Below are 20,275 nucleotides of genomic sequence, written 5' to 3'. Positions count from 1 at the left end.
TATATATATATATATATATTCACTGCGAAGTCTAACCCAACGTAACCATATTATCACGCTTAACACTCAATCGCCCATACAAAAGTTGGCTTAGAAGCTGGGCCTTCCTCGAAGTGCGGAGACTCTCTTGGACTAAGCGTACTAGGAATATCTTGAGACCTCTTTTCTCGGAGTCAGATTCAGCCGAGGACGCGATTCCATTAAAACCTTCACCACCTTTGCCACCACCGGCTTTGCCGGCTTGAGACAGATTCACCAAGACGCGTTAGAGACGATATCTCCTTCTCCTCCTCCTTCTCCTCGATCTCCGTCACTCGCGTTGTCGGACACTCTGATGCAGCGAATCTTTCCAGACATCCCATCTCTAACTCCCGACTCCTCTATCTAGTCCGTCCCTCTCGATCACAATCACCTGCTCAACCTCGAGCATGGAATTTCTGGAAGAGTTTCCCGCTCCTCCACGTAATGAATTTTTCATTCACATTGATGACTCTTTTGAGTCTCTAATTGATAGACTTTCCCGCGCAATAGAACCTCTCCCATTAGGTGCCTATATTATCAACCCCGATTATTTTGACCCAGACGAACTGCCATAACTGGGCAGCCACCCTCACGTTCCAATACTCCAATACTCGCGATCACTTCACCCCTATTTCATTCTCGTAAATTTCTTCTATAACCTCTTTTCCCCTTTTTTCGTCATAATTCGCGAATTAAATTAATTCCCGTATCGCCTCTCCGTTTACACATACGCGCGCGCGCGCACACACACACGCACACACGGCAGACTTACGCTCGCTCTATGGGTTAACTCTAGCGAAGAAACATGTATACTTGTCTCTTGTAACTAATTAATAATTTGCGATTAATGATTTAAGTAACCAACCGCATTTCACAATGTACAATTTTTTGATAAATAGTAATTAGTTTATAGAAACAAATACTACAATAAGATAAATTAAAAATGCAAGATTACTCAAGAAAACTAGATTACTCTTATAAATGTAATTATAATGTTAAAATGATAATAGTTACAAATATAGCTACAACTATCTTAAAATATTGTAATACTAAATAATTTTGAGTTTAATAATAAATTAGAATATTGTTAATATGACCTGCATCAATTTCAATTTATTGTAGAACCAAAAGACCTCGTACTCACTCCTACCGCTTTTCAGAGATCGCACATTCATAGTCGAGTCTTATTTCAAGACTGTCTTAAGACGCTAATGCAGCTTTCTGATTGGTTCGTGACTTTTTAAGACCGTACTTAATACGGTCTTGAATATAAGATCTGACTATGAATACCGGGCATAGTCCCGAGTTATAAGAATTAAGGCTCCTGATTAGTACGGCGACCACGTTAGAATCGTGACGTCAGAAGCGAGAAATGACACGTTAATTTCTATTGCATGCCATTTTTAAATAAAGACAATTTGGATGAAACGAAACGAGATCGCTTTAAAACACTTGTAAAAATCGATGAAAACTGTTCTTTCCTCTTTTGATAGTCAATAATAAATAAATGATCATAAAAGGCATGTAAAGTGAGCCTATATTCGGGCAGAAACACACTCCGACAGCTGTTGAAACGAGTAAAATATACGCTTTCACACATAAAATTCCAAGATAACTTTAGTTTTCATCGATAATTACGATTTTTTTTCTTTGATAAATACAAGACCAGTCACATGTTCACAATTAAGTAAATAACGACGAAATGGCGTGTAACATAAATTTCGTCAAAACGTCACTTTTCCACGCCTACAAATTCAGCCATTTATGTGGTGCGGCGCTGTAACACACATACAAGTACGAGCCTATATACGTGTTCTCACCGTCGAGGGTGAATGAAATAGCGAGCTCTTTCTCACACTAGTCGCTTGTTTCAAGCGACAGCAAAAAATATTTTCTCGGCAATCTCGACTCACGGCATCCCAGGAGTATTCTAAATAACATATAATTTAATAAATTGTATTAATAGTATACTTCTCCCATTAATCCAGAATAGTATCAATCATTTTAAAACGCAACAGTTTACGAGATATTTAATTGTTTACGATTTTTCATGCGCGTTATGTACCTCCTTCATAAACTCGTAGCAAGAATAGTTCAGTAGAAGTAGGATTTTACCAGAAAAAAATTATAAACTAGCATTTCTCTTCACGAAAATCTTCGAAAGGCCATCAGAAAAGAAATGCGTATGTTTGAGATTCGAGATTTGTGAAGAAAATATGCGAAAAAGATCGAATAATTGCAAAAAGCACGTTTTTTGCTTACAAAAGGAAAGATATTGATTGTATGGAAAAAAGTTCGGTATGAAAAATGTAGGTATTCGAAATACCTACAAAATGAGATGTGGAACATTAAAATCGATCTATTAATTAAGTAGAAAAAAAATCAAAAGATTTTTGTTCATTCGTTCTCTGTTCATTGAGATTTAAACATAAAGTTTAAAAATTTTCGTAAAATGTAACCCTCGTAATAACGAACAAATCTAACCCTGAGCAAACCTGAAATGTTCATTAGTTTTTGCAAAAAGTATTTGTTCACTAAAAACCTGTCCATGGAAAACTTAATTACTTACATCTTTGAGCAGTCGCACAACAATTTACAAGGAATTTTTCTTCTTTAATAAAAATGATTTTTTGCAGTTAAACTATTATAAAATGTCAAAAATATAAACAAAAAGAGGGCTAATGAGAGTTTTTTCGCTGTAAGTGCGAGAAAGAGATTTTGAAATCGATGAAATCAGATGTTTCGGCTTACACTTGAGTCATCTTCTGTATCTCATTATTACACAAAGTAGAATCTTACATGGCTAGACGAGAGAGTGACAAATCAATCCATCTCTATTCATTGTGGCACAAGGTTCACGAATCAAGTGGCAACAAATCGAAGATAAATTCTATATCAATGATCAAAATCATTACCTTAGTAAATTACAAAAGAAAGAATGAAAAAATGAAAAGGCAAGCTACTCACTCGTCAAACCATGAAAACGTTATAATTATAAATAGAAATAGTTTTGTTGATCGTCCATATTCTTACTTAAAGTCAAGATATACCAATCTAGCTTGCCAACGGTCAATTAACAATCGAATGAGTCAAAGTTACAGATATAAACGGGACACCAACATGTACGCGGGCAACTCAAACTCAATTTACATGTTATTATAAGCATAGACAATAAAAACGAAAGACAATGATCACGAACCATTTACAGTATAGAAAAAACTAGCCACAAAAGAAACGCGTGGTTTAAAATTAGTACAAATTATTAAGAATAGAAATATATGCATGATGCAAAAACTCACTGTCAGATTGTAGATTTAAACTATTTTTTTGTAACTGAATATGTAACATTTCAGAAATACATCGCTTGTATAAAAAACACTCGCTATCAACAATCTCTGCATTATCCCAATTAAAATCATGATTCAACTCCAATCTATGCTCTGTAATAACAGAATAATTGTTATTATTTTTACGAATTCGGTGTTCCGCGATTCTTGTTTTTAAAGTCCGCTTCGTCTGGCCAACATAGGAAGTATCACAATTATTGCAATTGATTTTGTATACAACATTCTTTTTTGCCATATTAGGTAAAGAATCCTTATGCGTTTTGATAAAATAATTAAGATTTAAAAAATGCTAAATTTACATCGAAATCCTTTATGATATCCTTTTAAATTTAATTGAAATTTTCGACATAAAAGGAATCAAAAACCACGATTTCTTAACATCTTTAGAGCGAATATCCGTCAAAGTTCTTTGCTTTAACATTTTTTTATGCTACTAATGATTTAAGACGTTTATTTATTGTGTTGAAAATGAAATCAATCGGATAATCATTGTTCAAAAGTCTCTATGACAAAAATCAAATTATTTTTCTGATATATAAGTGATAATATGCTCAATAAAAATAAATCAAAAATAAGAATAAAAAAGAAGGGCTACGAGCCAAACAATAACATTTAATGTTCAAATAACAAATATATATTTCGACAACGATCGTGTCATTTTCAATGTACAAATAAAAGTAAACTTAATTTTGAACAAATGATTATTTAACCGTATGTAATTACAAAATAAATAGGAATTAACATGATTTATTATCTTTGATGATCCCTCTTATAAATATCTTATAAATATCGCCACAGTTGGTATATAATTGAGTCATACATTATAGTCATTTGGTAAAGTTGCAGATAATACTCAAGAGATCTGTTAATGGAACACAATATAACTTAATAAAATTCAGTATATAATCATAAAAAAGTCGCAATTAACACAGTTACTGATATATTATACAATAGCAAAATATGTCCTTTTTAAAAGTGATCCAAATTGAATTACAAAAAATACACAATTTAAAATAATATAATTGAAAAAATATAAAATCACAGTCGTCTTAATTTGAATATTTGGTAATTAGATTGAGACCGTCTTACATTAATATACATTGTTATTATCCTTTGTATAACATTGGTTATAATTTAATTGCGACTTTCTTTTAACTATATACATAGTTTAGTTCTTTCTGTGATTTTATATTTTCTCTCATAGCAATGTCACCAACATATTATACATATAGAGGTATATGGAAAAAATAAGTGTTCAAGGCTTTTTTCTCTAAATCTTATAATACAAGGTTTGTTCACGTCGCATGTTCCAGCATGCTTCAATGTGCTCTTGCTATAGTTTCTACTCACTTCAATGAGCGCGTTAAAGTGAGTAAATGCTATGGTACGAGCATTTTAGAGCATGTTAGAGTATAACAAACTTACAATGTCTGCAATTACTGGTGATCCCATAGGCATACCGAACTTTTGTCTATAAATGCAGTTATCGAAGAAGAAATACGCAGAGTCAAAAATTAATCGAAAAGTAATGAAAAATTCTTCCGAAATATTAGATATTTTTGAAATTGATGGACTCCCAAAAATCCATAAACCAGACACATTGCTCAGAATCATTAATTCATTCAGATTCAAAGTTGTCATAACCAACATTAACCAACAATTCTATATTTATTCTACAATGCAAACACCCGTTGCCAGTTGAAACGTTTGTCGCGACAATCAATTAGAAGCATTAATGGTATTATTTATGCTTCTGAAATAATAAACATTTCAACTGGCAACGATTGTTTGCAACGTATTGTAGAATGCCCTTTAAGCTAACTTTTCATATGCAACACGCTATGGCAGCAATTCGTTGCTATTGGTTAAAAATTTTACATGAGATGACGCACTTTCGACGAAAAATACATTTTGCCGCATTTTGTTGAAGTTCAACCGAACGAACAATGAGCAGCAAAAAATTCGAAGCTGAGAAAATCCTCAATACTTGCAAAAAATGAAAATAGAGTACATTTATAATGAGTACATTTTTATTAAGATTTGAAGTAATATTCTAAATTGTAAATAATTACCTGAAATGATAGTTGTCCAAACTGCACTAACAGTTAACTATAATCACAAGTTTTTATCTTTTTAAGTTTTCTATATTAATTTTCAAGTTGAGAGCAAATAAAAGACATATTTGAGATTGAACTTTAATAAATATGCTATTGTCGTTATTCCTTTTCATACGCAGCAAATGTAGCGGAATCAATTATGAAAAATTTGCATCATGTTTTGCTACACATGAAAAGGCATCTTAGGTGCCATTAGATCGGGTTTACACCTTGACAGAAAGAGGGAAAGCAGAAAAGCAGAAGCCATTGAGAACTCGTGGAAAGACAGAAGCAGATAAGCAGAATGTACTGCCTACTATTACTTCGGTTTGTTTCCGCTTTTCCGTCAAGGTGTGAACTCGGCCTCATATAAAGCGCGGAAATACGGAAACGCGAAAAACAAAATTTTTACTAAACTTTACTAGATTTCCACGTTTCCGCGTGTTTTGTTCTGCCTATTTTGATCTTCTAATATTACATGCAGTACAATTTGAGCGGAAAAGCGGAACGGGGAATTAAAAATGATTAATTTTTAATGTATGTATTGATTAAAATGCTTGTATTCAATGCATAATCTGAAAAGATAAGCGTATTAATAAAAATTACAATGAATTAAGTGAATACAATTTTTTAAAATAAATATAAAAGTGTATTTGTTATTATATCGTTCTGCTTTTCCGTGGAAATTGTGCTCCGTAATATTAGGTGAACAGGCGGAACAGAACGCGCGGAAACACAAAAATCTAATAAAATTTAGTTAACTTTATCTTCCGCGTTTCCGTATTTCTGCGCTTCATGTAATAGCACCGTAAGGCCACCGTCCCATAAACGGAAATTTACAGCGGAACGGAACGATGAGACCAATCATAATCGCAGAAAAGAAAGGAGAGTAATGACTGCAGAGTTGATTGGTCGCACTGTTTTGTTCCGCTATAAATTTCTACTCATGGGACGGTATTCTAAGAGCCATTTCACACAAACTTGCATAACAGCATAACCATATGTATAAAGAAAATTATCCAATCACATTTCTGTCATAAAGACAAACGTAAAATATGATTGGATGATTTTCTTTATGCATATATTCATGCGACTATGCAAGTTGTGTGGAATAGCCCTAAAGCGCAGATTTTATACTATTCCGCTGCGTGGATTTGTATTCTTACACATAACGCATAAGAAATTTAACAATCAGAGTTCTTTATTTCATGGAAAGGAAGGAAACGGAGGACTTTAATTGGTTTATTTTCTTACACATTACGTCTTATGTATTATGCAAAAGTCTGTGCTCCTCGGTTAAAGGTCCATGCAGCGGAATAGCATAATGTAAAACGAGAGCAAAGCCAATCACAAACGTTCCGCAATTTTCGTTACGCGGTTTTGAATTCCTTTATACCCATGGAGCGGAATGAGCGGAAACGGAACGATTAGCAAATCCGTACATAATCTTTTAAATATTGTTTTATTATTCGTTTTTTATCATCATGTACTTAAATACTAAATTAAATGCATTTTTTATTTGAAATATGGATTAAAGATGTTAAAATCTTATGAAATTAGTTTTAATGCGATTTTAATCCTAATAAAAGAGGGAGGATCTCGTTTGCCTACAATTCCGATTGCACACACTACTCATATCAGCTAGTACTGGTAATTTTTTACTGCTTTACTTTTTTACTGCAATGAGAATATTTATTTATTTTTAAATTAGCTAATTATCGACGCATGTGTGCAATATGCACTGTATGTAATCGGAGCCTTCTCATAAAAGAATGACTTGTGATTGGTCGCTCAAATTCCGCAAAGCACTCATTAAGCATACAAGAACGTAAGGCCATAACACGTAAGTAGTAAGCGAATTGGCCAATCACAGTAGAGACGGTAATGCCAGTAGCGAATCCAATGTTATGATTTCCTTACTGCTTACGTGTTACGACCTTACGTTTTTGTTCAGTGTTGTTAGACAGGTCGGGTTTCAAATGTGCGTTCAATGTAGCTTCAGTAACGTACCGGTCACTAGTAAATAGGAGATCATTAGTCGCCTATGTAAAATTTTTTCAAAAATGTTAAAAATTTTGATATATTTTACATATTGTATTTTACATATGTATTATATATATTTATATATATGTATACATATGTAAAATATGTAAAATATATTAACATTTTCAACATTTTCAATCCTAAGCGACTGAAACTCGGCCCGTCTAACACTGCGCTACTACATGGGTATAGGGGATTCACGTTTCAACGCAACAAAAATGACGGAATATGTGTATTTCGTTCTCGACTACGAAAAGAGATATGTACATCGAAATTGTCTTTTTCTTGGTGGTTTAATAATTTAATTTCCCTGTCCGAAACAAAGTTTTCTCTTCCTTTTTGAATCTCTGATTGTCTATGTGATATTAGGTTACCTAAAGCTAATCTAATATCACGTAGACCAGGGGCGCGATTCCGTAACTGTTTTACATGCCTACCGACAGTTGCGGAATCGTGTCCCAGGTCTGTCCAATTTGAGCGCTGGAGCGAAAACGAAAAACCATCGACGCAAGAAAGTTCAATGTGTAAGATTTCGACAACTGGAAAGTGTTGATACGCATCTAAGTGACGTTTATTACACTTCATAGGTATTATATACTCCTAAAATCTTACATTGAATTTTTTTAGTAGATGGTTTTGCGTTTTGGCTCTGAAGCTCAAATTGGACAGGACATAGATAATCAGTAGCATGTATATACACAGCACGTGTATATGCATATTAACAGGGTTGGCAAATAACACGTTACTTGTAACGTCATTACCGTTACAAAAGTTACTTTTTTTGGTAACGAATGTGTAACAATGTTATATTTTCCTTTGAGTAACGTTCATGGTAACGCAATTACATTTTTGGATAACGGTAACGATTTCGTTAGTTACTTTTATCGTTACTTTATTTCTAAGTAAAAATTTAGTCGTAATTGCTCTAGAAAACAAAGATAAAACATTAACGGTCTGATTAGCTGTCTAATGCCGATTTCCACCAACGTAGATTAACTTTAATCTCGATTCAACTTACTCTTCGTCTTTTTCTAATCTTTAGAGTTAGAGATTAAAGTTAATCATTGGTGAAAATGGGCATAAATCATGTGATCACGTCTTTTTTTTCATTGTATTCACAGTGTATTTACACGTATAGACTAACTCAGATATAATCTTTACATTAATTTCTTAAAATAAAATTTTTTTCTGTGCCATATCTTACAAATTAAATATATGTAACAGCACAACCTATATAGCTTAATTGAAAGTCTCGTAATTCAAAGTCATATTATGCGTAAACAGTTAAAATTACGATAATTATGCATAGGACCTTCTTTGTAGAGAATTTCAAGAGCTTTATTTTTTGTAAAACACTTTTTTTTAAATCAATATTTTCTAAGATATACGCAAAAAAAAACGAATTTTTGACATTTTTTCAAAATGGCGGCCAAATATGATCAAGTGCCAAATTTTATCAGATTAGTTTTTAGCAGCTAAAAATACATGGAAAAATTTGCTGCCATTAATTTTCCAGGTCATGTAATTCTTTTGAAGGTTTATCATCTTTTTTTTCCACTCGACTTTGTTCATTCTGGCAGCCATCTTGAGTGCGCCATTTTGATTTTCCGAAAAGACTGTTTTTTTTTAAAGTAGAGATCTCAAGCAACAATTTAAGCGAATCCAAAACGAATTCCATAGGCCCCTCTGAATTTTGGACAGAGTGGCCCTTTTGACAAAAAATACCCCATTATATAAAAAAATTAAAACTTATAATAATAAAATGTTAGGATACTTATTTCTTTATAAAATCTAAAATAAAAATTTTCATAATTATTTTGATCAAATATTTCCTATGAAATCTTCATTTTTAATGGACACGATGTAATATAGTAAAAGTAATGATAAGAAAATTAATAAAATAAAAATAAAAATAATTAATATACACATTTTCACAATATAAATCATATGGAAAAACGCATTTGGCCTTTAAAAGCCAAACAACAGTTACAATTTCACCATTATAATTTGCATTATGTTACCGATGTAAATTTTATCGATGTTATTGATATATGTGATATTTATAATTTTGCACAACAATATGCTATTGCTTGGTTCTTAAAGGCATTTTTTTATGTGAAAAATAAAAATATGTTAATTTAAAAATCGAAAGATTAATTAAAGATTCACAAATGTTAAAAAATATGTCAATAACGAATATACGTATTCTAAAAGACTATTGAATAGGGTCGGTTAAAAAAAAATTAATTTTAAATGTCATATCTACACTATGCATATCATCTATATTTACATGCGTGCAAACGTGTGCCTATACACGCACACACGTTATTTATTTTGTTTCAAAAAGATTATATTTAAAATAATATCTATAATATTTTATATTACTTCCATATTTAGTTCTTTAATTTTGCCATTATTTTTTTATTACTTACTGACACTCAACTATTATAAAAAAAACATTAATAATGTAAAAAAGCAAATATCTAATAAGTTTGAAGAATATGATAACTAAATTAACCGAACAGCAAAATTACGGTTATGAGAAATTTATAAATTGAAAGGGTTTTATATGTCATTTATTCATAAAGCGACTAATTTTCAATCTTTAACAATTTAGCATTAAAAGCATTTTAATATTTTCTTTAAAACAATAATATTAAGAAACTAATTGCTGCAAATTTATTTATAAAAATTTTTAAAATTAAATTAATTCTGCTATAAATAAAATTACTATTAATTATTATAAAATTTATGTGTTTTAGTTAATCTATTTATGTGTAGAATGCTGTTTTTATACACATCTAAAAGTACATTGATTTTTCAATGTAATTTAAAAGATATTTTACAACTTTCAATGTCAATGTTTCTTGATATATTTTTACAATGTTGTCACATTAATTTTAATAATACAAGCAGATAATTGGAGATTGTACATGACTTAATTAAAAAATACTTTAATAATAATTTTTAAATAATTGCATAAAATAAACACTATGATCTCAAATATATATAAAAAAATTTCTCTAATTTTCAAAATACTACATTTCTCACATACAATATACATTATCCCCCCTCCTTTACACACACACACACACACACGCGCGCGCGCGCATACATACGCATATTGTACATTTTTCATATTATAACATAAGCATAATGCTATTACTTACAAATACTGTCCAAACAATAATGTTAAAATTTATTATTTAAAATAAAACGTTTAAATTACTATATAAATATATTACTGCTTGATAATAATCTATCTTTTTATTTTTCTTTTATTAATTTTATATGAAGATATCTTTAAAGAAGATATAACTTCACAACAAGAAAATATCTAAATAAAATAGATTAAATCAAAGAAACAAGCCTATTTGAGCCAGCAACAGGATGTATAGATGCAAATTTTTCGTTTATTTAATAAAAGTAAGACTTTTCGGTAAGATCCTTGGTTTGGATTCTTTTCAGTAACAATAATACAATAATTAATAAATAACAAACAATATTAAACCTACATATGACTTAATTGCATATTGATCACAAGTTATTGCCAGGTTGTATGTGGTCAACGTGAGTACATCTGCCAGTAATTCTTAAGCATTAAATTGCTCGATTTGCTAAGTAAATGAATTATTAGTCATATTCTGAATTATTAGAATATATTCTAAATTAATACTGAGTGAACATACGTTATACAGCTTATATAGAATCACTGTGATGAGTAGACCAATGGCTGTATGACTAGTAGTATTCATTAATTATCAAATTTACTGTATAATATAAATTAACATAAATTAGATAAATTACATTAAAATTTTGAAAACTTACATAAAATCAAAAGAATATTCAAATTCACTGTTTATGGTTCGCACATCAGACACTAAGTGAGAAATTATCTCGAATGTCGAAAATATATACATAAACAAACAAGAAGGAAACATTATGTCATTGTAAATAAATTCTCATAAAGCGGATCTAGAGATAATGTGTTATTTTGTAGATTTAAACTATGTTTTTGTTTTTTAATATAGATCATTTCTGAAATTAATCTTTTAAAAATCTTCTCTTCATCTAAACTTTTTGTTATTCTAATCAAAATCATGTGATGCTTCGATTCTATATTCTACGATCACTGAATGTTGAGTTGTGTACTAGTTAATGTGATTTCTGTGCTCAATGATATGCGATTTTAGACATCTCGTCTGTCCTACATTATGTTACATTATAATCTTTATAATCTCACAGACAATGTTAGAATGTGATCAATTAGAGAATCTTTTTAAACCTTAATAAATTTGCTCAATCCGTTGATGCCTTTATAAGCCATTCTTATATAGGAATTATTATTGAAAAAATTCTAAATTTTTCTTTGTATGGTAGGAATAAAAGACGGTAAAAAAACCTTTTGTTCATATTTTCTACAATCTTACCCTCAATGTATTTTATGTGGTCCAATTGTTCGAGTTTATGTTTCTATAATGATAGAAAATATCAAATTTAACAAGTAACCATTGTTTAAAAGAATTTTTATAACTAAATTCAAATTTTTTTTATGGAAGTTAGGATAGAGGAAAAGAACTGTCTATTAAACTTATCATTGTTTCTACTGTTTAGCAGAGAGCATAGCCACGAGTAAAAATTTAAAAATCTACTTGAGAATGTAAGTTTCCGATATAAATCATGAATAAAGATATTATCTTTCGTAATCAAGCAGACGTCCAAAAAATTCAATGTAGAGTCATCTTTTACTTCTACAGTGGATTTAAGTCTAGGGTGGTAAGAATTAAGACCGTCTAAGAGAAAGATTCATTTATATAGATATTGTCAAGAGAAAAGTAATATCGTCTATGTATCTTACATAAAAAATGAAGCAACAGAAAGTTTCTTTTAATGCACACGATTTCAATCTTGCATCACAATATCAACCGCTATAGAGAATAATGATGAACTCATAGATATTCCATATGTCTGTTTATAAAATTTGTTGTTAAAACAAAATATATAGAATTTAGAATTAAATTAACTGCCTTTAAAAAATTCCATCTTTGTAATGTCAGTATTCCGCTCAATAAGCTCAATAATTATTTTGATAAACTTTTTAAAACTAGATTAATCAGTGTATTAGTGAAAAATGACACCACGTCTAGAGATGAAGGCATTCTCTAAAATTGTCATATTAGAAATATTTTTAATTTCAACTGGAAATTGTTATCGTTGAAATCAGTTGGAGATAGACTATTTTGAATTATTTTATGCAATATAGATGCTAAATTGTTAAGGAGATTCCCAATGGACGAAACAATGACACGAAGCGGATATTCAACTTTGTGTATTTTAGATACATCGTAAACATGAGGTAGCTTAGTAACACTTTAAGTATTTATAGCAAGAATCCGGTACAAATCCATAATGTTTCCAACTTTTCAGAAATGCCTTTAACTCAGTGATTGCCTTGTTTACGGGATTACGTTTCAAATTCGTATACGTCTCAGAATCTGCAAACAATGTCTTCATTTTCTGTATGAAATCTATTCTGTCAAGGACTACTATTACATTGTCTTTATCGACATGTGTGAACAAAATCTGTGGATTATTTTTAACAAATGTCTTTGTTTTGGAGAGAAGAGAATTATCCTCTCTACATTTGTTATATCTTTATGTCTGATTTTTATTGGTTTGATTAATGGAAAAACTTTACTTCTCATTTCTTTTGTATTAAAAAACTTTAGTCTCGCAAAATTATGTTCTATATGTTTAATGAAATCTCAATATTAAACGTTGTATCCCAATATTAAAACTTTCAGTTTTGCAACTTTATTGCAACAAAGATTGTACATCGGCTTAGATAGGCTTGTTTACTTTCTTCGATTTAATCATTAAAATCTGAATTTAAATAAATGTTTTTAAATAAAATAGATTAAATATTTTTATAATCAATACGTCAAGTATAATGTGCATTAATTTTTTGAGATGACAAAATGATAAAAGATAAATGTTAGAAAAAAAAATAAAAGATAAATCTTATATCTGTTTTTCAATATATTGGATACGGGAGAAAGTTTCTCCGTTTTTGAAATTCAAAATTGTATATACAATATCTTCGTTAAAAATGAATAAAATTTAAATTAAAAAAAAAAAAAAAAAGATTTTAAAGCTTTATTAAGATTTTAAATCTCTACTTTCGGAAGATTACTATATTTTTACTATATTTTTTCTATATTTTTTGAGTTTCTGTGAGTTTGGTAATTTTTACATATAAAAAACTATGAGTTGAAAAGGATGAAAAATTTTCTTTTTACTTTGGGGATTTTTTACGTGCCCAAAAAAAATTTATGAAATTTTTCAACTATCTATCATGAAAGCTTGAAGCTTTCCTTACAAAATCATTTTTTAAAAATATATCTATGATTTGTTGTTCTTGAGTTATTCAGAAATTAAGGAGCATTCTGACTGATTGCTCATAACTCCGACAAAAATTATCATACTGCAATTAAAAAACAGATTCTTAAAGCTGAAACTTTGCACTAGCGAATGATATAATTGTAACGAAAATTTCGCAATAAATGAAAAACTTTTGCATAAATATGAAGAAACTTTCTCCCTAACTAATATTATTAAATTTGTCAATTTTTGTTCATATTGCTAATTCAAAAAAACCAAAACAATTGATGAAGTGAATACACATTATATCACATAAAAAAAAACATGAAAATAAATTGGAAAGGATTGGCTTATTGATTCGGCAATTTAAATCAGATCTAATAATCACGATATATCTTTACATTTTTCATATTGATAATCCCATCAAGACATTCCTAGTCACCTTATTTATTTTTCCATTGGACGCGTATCATTGGATATCATAAGCAAACATCACTCAAACTGAGAATAAAAAAATTTCTTTCATGTGTTGACTCACAAAAGCTACACTCACAATGTGCACCACATATCACAAATAGTTGGTCTGAGTCCATTTGCTGTGATTTCCACAGATTAATTATTCAAACTGTGTAAATACTAGTTGATTTCATTCAAATTGTCCAATGTATATGTGAAATTAAATAATGCACTTTGCTCTAATAAAATATATAAAATGTATGGAATATATTGAGATTATGACATCCTGTATTAAATTGGGTCTTATCTGACTGATCAATTTTTTTCTTAAAGATGACTCTGATGAATAAGTGCATGCACTGGAAACTGTTTACCCCTTTGATACCTCTGACAGCGACCCATACTCAAATCATAATATTCATATACATTGGCGACTGCACCATACGACGCAGATAAGTTGTTTGAACCAATCGAATATGGAGCAGAGATATCAAAGGGTTCTTCCAGTTATTCCATAGGATGGTGACGCCCGCCGCACATTCCACAGAACATTCCGCACCAATGTACAGCTTTAAGTGGAGGATATATCCACAAGCAAGGAACGATCAATGACAACAAGGCCAAACCAAGCCATCTGCGTCCGCATCCTTCTTCTGCACTACAACTGATTTGATATTTTGTAATTTACTCAAATGTTATATATAAAATATTAATCGATTAAATTGTATATATTATAAAAAAATATTTTTTAATGATAAATACTAACATATTGTTTAAAATGTAGTATACATTTAAAGATATCTTTAAAACAACTGATTTAATGTTTTTTGCAACAAATATAAAATGTAATAAATTTCTAAAAAATCTGAACTTTTGTAATACAAAACAATGCAAAACAGTTGAAGAAAATAATAAGTACAAATATGTTAAATATATAAGAAGTAAGAATAGTATAATAATAGAGTTAAGAAGATATAAATTATCTGGCTATACAGTCACAATATTATACTTACCTACAAGGATTTTGTGCAAAATCACCTTCGGCGTCACTCATGCAGTGATATAACATACATTGGGCACATGACAAACAAGAAATTGTTGCAATTCCACGTCTAATTGGATCAGGGGCATATTCGCAGGAACCTTTTGGATTATGTTGCTCTGAATACAGTTCTTGACAATGTTTACAACGTAACGTTTGCACATTACGTTTCACAGTATTTTTCGAAGGTTGTGATATTATTGTATCTGGCTTCTTTAGGGAGCTTTCACTATTGGAAATGTTGTGTCCATCTAATCTTTCACCTTTGTGATCATCGATGATAGGATATAGATATTCATGATTAAGTGTTGTAAGCTGCACATAAGGATAATTATCTGATCCAATATCTGTGGTAGAAGCCAGGGGATGTTGTGATGATGGGGCTTTAATGGTGGAAGAATTACTGATGTAATGGATAGATCGGTGCGGGTCAGGAAGCTCCGAATATTGAGAATAACTGGACATTCGAATTCCAAGAGATGTATCCGAAGATAAACGTGGCTCAGGTGGTTCTACTGGTAAATTCAGAGTCTGAAAATTTTAATAATTTCAATAAAAACTTTGTTGCTATATTTTTTCTTTCAATTTATTTTTACGTAACTTGTATTTTTTATCAATTAATATCTCTTTTAAATTAAAATTAATAAAAAATTAATAAATATATAAACAATAAATTTGTTTACCATGAAAACATCTTCATCCCCAGCGTCTGGAATATCAGTAGTTAACGTCAAATCAGACAGACCTAGCACATTAAAACATAAAATTTCACAATAAAATCACAAAAAGGAAAAAAATGATAAGAATTTGAGGCTATTAAGCTTACCATTTCCACAATCCATAATAAATGCAGCAAAATAATTAGCAAACGAATTAATAAGACACAAAAGAAACCTTATAATACTTGTTATAAAATTGTAATAGACATATATATATATATATATATATATATATATATATATATGTATGTATATATATTAATGATTTGGATTTATATTTTAATATTCAATTTTTATAATACAATACTTAAATATTAAAAAACAATAAATAAAAGTTAAAAGCCCACATAATATAGAAAAAAATGATAAAAAATACAGTAATTGCCTGATCTAGAAAAATTCCCACGTTTACTATATAACAATATTGTTTCTTTGTTGGCTGTATATATTCTTTCATTTAAAACAAGATAAGGACATAATTTTGCAAAGAGAAAAAAATAAAATATGAAAAGAACTAAAATCAAATTATCGATACTATAACTTGAAAATTTAACACCAACACATTATGAATGCAATTTTCTAATGTCAACATTATGTCAATTATTTTATTCTTATGTCAATTATTCCCGTAAATCATACTCTTTTGATTTTTTAGGAAAATGCTGTACCTTCCAATAGTTCTTCAACTGCTGTTCGGACGCCTTTGTCAAACGCTCTTGCATCAGCAGCTGTTTGAAATGTTAAACCAAACTTTTTTTCCCCTGTCCGCCAGTGATGAAAAGTTGGCATTACCTTATTATATTCGAAATCTTTTTTAATTGTACAACTAAGAACAACCTAAAAAAAGATTTTTTATTTTCATACAAATTATTTATAACAAATATAATATTGGTATATTCATGTTATATTTTTTGCAACATATATTACGATTTTAAATGATATGAAATGTAACTGCTATAGCGTTTATTATATCCTCTTGAAGTAAATATTTAAATAATAAAATAATAATAAAATTGTGAGACCTACCGATTGGTCGGTGATGCGTTTTCCATAAATAAGATATTCATGTTTTTTTTTATTCATGCTAGGTGGTGACATATTAGAAGATCCATGGTTTTGAAGACCAATTGCTGTATTGGAAACAGAATGCGAAGGATTGGTCGTAGTAGGAATAGTGATTCCATTGGTATTGTTTATTTGATGCACTCCTGAGGAAATGACTCTACGTCTGACTGAAACATTTGCCAATCCACCTCCACTCAAAGGAACCCAACCACCAGAACTATCATCTCTTGTCATTACCTGGGCATGGACCCTTACCAGATAGTTACCACTGCAAAGAACAAATAGTTGCTTAACATTATATATCGCTCATATTCGTACATTTACTAAAGTATTATTGATAACGGACACAAACAGATATGATACAATAGAATTTCTGTAACTTCCATAAAAACATGAAATAATTTGTTGTAATGTCATAAACCAGTGAAGTAAGGGATAGAAACCAAGTTGAAAATCGGCCGAAATATGCAACTATTGGGTAATGTCTTAAGATGCTAATACGGTGATTGGTTCGTGATTTCTTAAGACTATACTTAAGACGGTCTTAAATATAAGACCTGACTATAAATACCGCCCTAAATCCCAACTCTGTCGTAAACGATGAAATATCATATATGCATACAAAGATATTATTTTGCTAATAATTAATTTTTTCAAAATCAGTTTTCTTGAAAACAAAGAACAAATTTATTTTATATTACTGCGTTATTCATATATATATATATATATATATATATATATATATATATATATATATAAAAGTTGTTATCACAAAATTTTAATATAAGACTTAATCATAAAGATATAATTAAAAAATTAAAAGATATATAATTACAATTTTCAATGTTTTTTCGATGCACGGAAATTATCTCAAGATTAACTATAATATATTAGTTTTAATCTAAATAATCTGATTCTAAAGATACTCTATATGACTTATTAAAAATACAAGCTAATAATTATAGTTACAATATTTAATCGACGTTAAAATTAAGTATTCCTTAACTTTTAACTTGTGCATATAGTCTATTATTTTATCTCAGTATTGTTACAAATGAAAAAAATCTACATATTTAAGGATATTCTTATATAATATTGAATCAACAATTTATAAATTTCTAAAAAATATATATAATTTGCATGAACGAAATAGTTTTGTTGAAAATAACATGACTTTAAAATTTCCACAAGTTTTGAAAAAATATATCGTGCAAATCATTTAGCCAGATGTTACACACACACTGACATCGAGTCAATGAATGAACGGTCGTTCATACACGAATATTGAGTAGTAAACTGTTAGAGGGGTGGGGAAGGAAGGGGGGCAGAGGGAGGGAGGGAGGGAAAGGGAGGGAGGGAGAGAGAGAGAGAGACAGACGAATGCGAGATATGCGTAACTAGGCAGATAAAAAAAGGAGAGAGAATTAACAAAAGACGAAATAAGAGCAAGAAATGAGAAAGAACATAATATGATAAACTAAATCTGGAGATGTCCAGAGAAAGAAAAAAAGATTCGCTGAGAAATTTGTTGACGTTAATTTATTATTCTACAATCTACAAATAAAATTTACGAAAAAAATATGAAATAAAAAAGAGACAGAGAGGAAAAGAAGAGATAATTGAAAATAAGGGAAAGAGGACGAAAAAAACGTTAATCAAGTAAAAGTACGTCTATTAGAATAAAATAGCGCGTATTCGATGTCGGGGGAGGGAGGGATACAAGGATAAAGAATTGATAATGATAGAGAAACGCTTGTATTTGACATAGAATGGAATGGTCTCGGAAAGAACATGTTATATAGTATAGTGGAAAATAAAAATTGCTCTTCGTGCATACTCACTCGTCCGACGTCTCTGTCATGATTCGAAGTATCGAAGCCTTCACTCAAAGCCCACTCTCTCCCACACTTCACCATTTTCATCACATCGAAAAGACATTCGATCGCGCGATTCTGTCTGCTTTTTTAGACGAGTATCAACACCGACACAGCGCCCCAGCTTCCTCCCTTCCTTCCGCCCACTCCACCGTCTCATCCACCACCTCTTCCGCTACCTCCTCCACCTTTTACTTTGCACTTCCCGTGCAATTCATCCCCACACACTCACTTGTTTTCAATGCCACATTTTATCAAAATTAGGTACACTCTACGACTCTATCCAACTCTACCACGTCTCTGCCCCCTTAAACTCCAACCATTTCAATAGTTTTGCCTCAATCTCATCGATCGTATGAATTAGATCTTCTTCGCTTGAAAACTGCGACTTTCCAAAGATTTTCCACTATTACCGCAAAACGTTTCAGTGCATCTCACCACGCGAGAAATGTGTTCACAGCTAAACTCCGATCACTCTTGTATGATACGATTAAATCTGACTGATCGTGCTTCGAATGCGACTGAAACCGTGACAGCGAATCCGCAAGTCGCGAATACTTTATGCAAAAATATGTTCGTTCAACAGAACCGACATGATAATGTTCATGGAATACTTATTGACTACTGTAAGATAAAGTCGCCGGACTGCGCAACAGGATTCATTCATCAATATCACATATGCACGCACGTACGCACGCGCGCACGGTTGCATACACGCACGCTTGCATACACGCACGGTCGCACGCATGCACGCGCGCGCACGCGCGCACACACACGATTCTATATAATCCAACGCGCTGCATGACATCCTCTATGTATGTAAAGCTAGAATAACACGATTTCTTGAATGACAAAGGATCAGCATTTATAGTGGCCATAGAGAGAAACCTGAGAGACGACGCGGCGACCTTCTTGTAAGGGTGCAAACATAACAAAAGGAATAAGGAATAACGATTTCAGAAATCGGATACACCAGACACACAATTTCTCATAGGTTGAAATCGAAAGAAAATCATTCTTTATTCCTAAGGACCGGTTTATAATAGACCATAACCAAAGAGAATCAAGGGAGAGTGGAGCGGATAGCGTTCTCTTCTATGATTGGTTCCGCCATTTTTCAGCTCTCGCAAATGTGCATGTGTGCATTGTATTGGGAGTGTGAATAAGTTCTCGCCGGTTCACCATCAGATGGCGGTATAAAAATTTTGTGTGTATAATTCAAGATGATGAC

At 30.8% G+C, this 20,275-nt stretch overlaps 1 protein-coding gene and 1 long non-coding RNA gene across 5 annotated transcripts in view; both read right to left on the bottom strand.

The window, feature by feature from the left end:
• Positions 1-1,661, bottom strand: part of LOC108756599 — a 17,108-nt gene extending 15,447 nt beyond the window's left edge. The window contains exon 1 of the long non-coding RNA XR_001939848.1: positions 1,585-1,661. This is a non-coding gene — a long non-coding RNA (uncharacterized LOC108756599). The remainder of the gene's footprint in view (positions 1-1,584) is intronic.
• A 12,578-nt stretch (positions 1,662-14,239) lies between these two features.
• Positions 14,240-19,742, bottom strand: LOC108756632 (sprouty-related, EVH1 domain-containing protein 3). 4 transcript variants are annotated; one of them, XM_018500598.1, is made up of 7 exons: positions 19,483-19,740; positions 19,012-19,426; positions 17,132-17,438; positions 16,774-16,942; positions 16,070-16,131; positions 15,358-15,917; positions 14,852-15,008 (listed from the first exon to the last, which is right to left on the bottom strand). In XM_018500598.1, the coding sequence occupies exons 2-7, from the start codon at positions 19,029-19,031 to the stop codon at positions 14,852-14,854; spliced, it is 1,275 nt and encodes a 424-aa protein (XP_018356100.1). In that variant the 5' UTR covers positions 19,032-19,426; positions 19,483-19,740. The 4 variants fall into 4 exon arrangements, with proteins under 4 accessions (XP_018356102.1, XP_018356099.1, XP_018356100.1 ...); XM_018500599.1 differs by having other exon boundaries at positions 19,012-19,418; XM_018500600.1 differs by having other exon boundaries at positions 14,240-15,008; positions 16,070-16,095; positions 19,012-19,742.
• Positions 19,743-20,275: the final 533 nt, after the last annotated feature.

This window comes from Trachymyrmex septentrionalis, unplaced genomic scaffold (assembly GCF_001594115.1).
Source record: "Trachymyrmex septentrionalis isolate Tsep2-gDNA-1 unplaced genomic scaffold, Tsep1.0 scaffold129, whole genome shotgun sequence".
Lineage (NCBI taxonomy): Eukaryota > Metazoa > Arthropoda > Insecta > Hymenoptera > Formicidae > Trachymyrmex > Trachymyrmex septentrionalis.
Note: the sequence above shows the minus strand (reverse complement) of the source record. Positions and strands in the feature narration are given on the sequence as shown.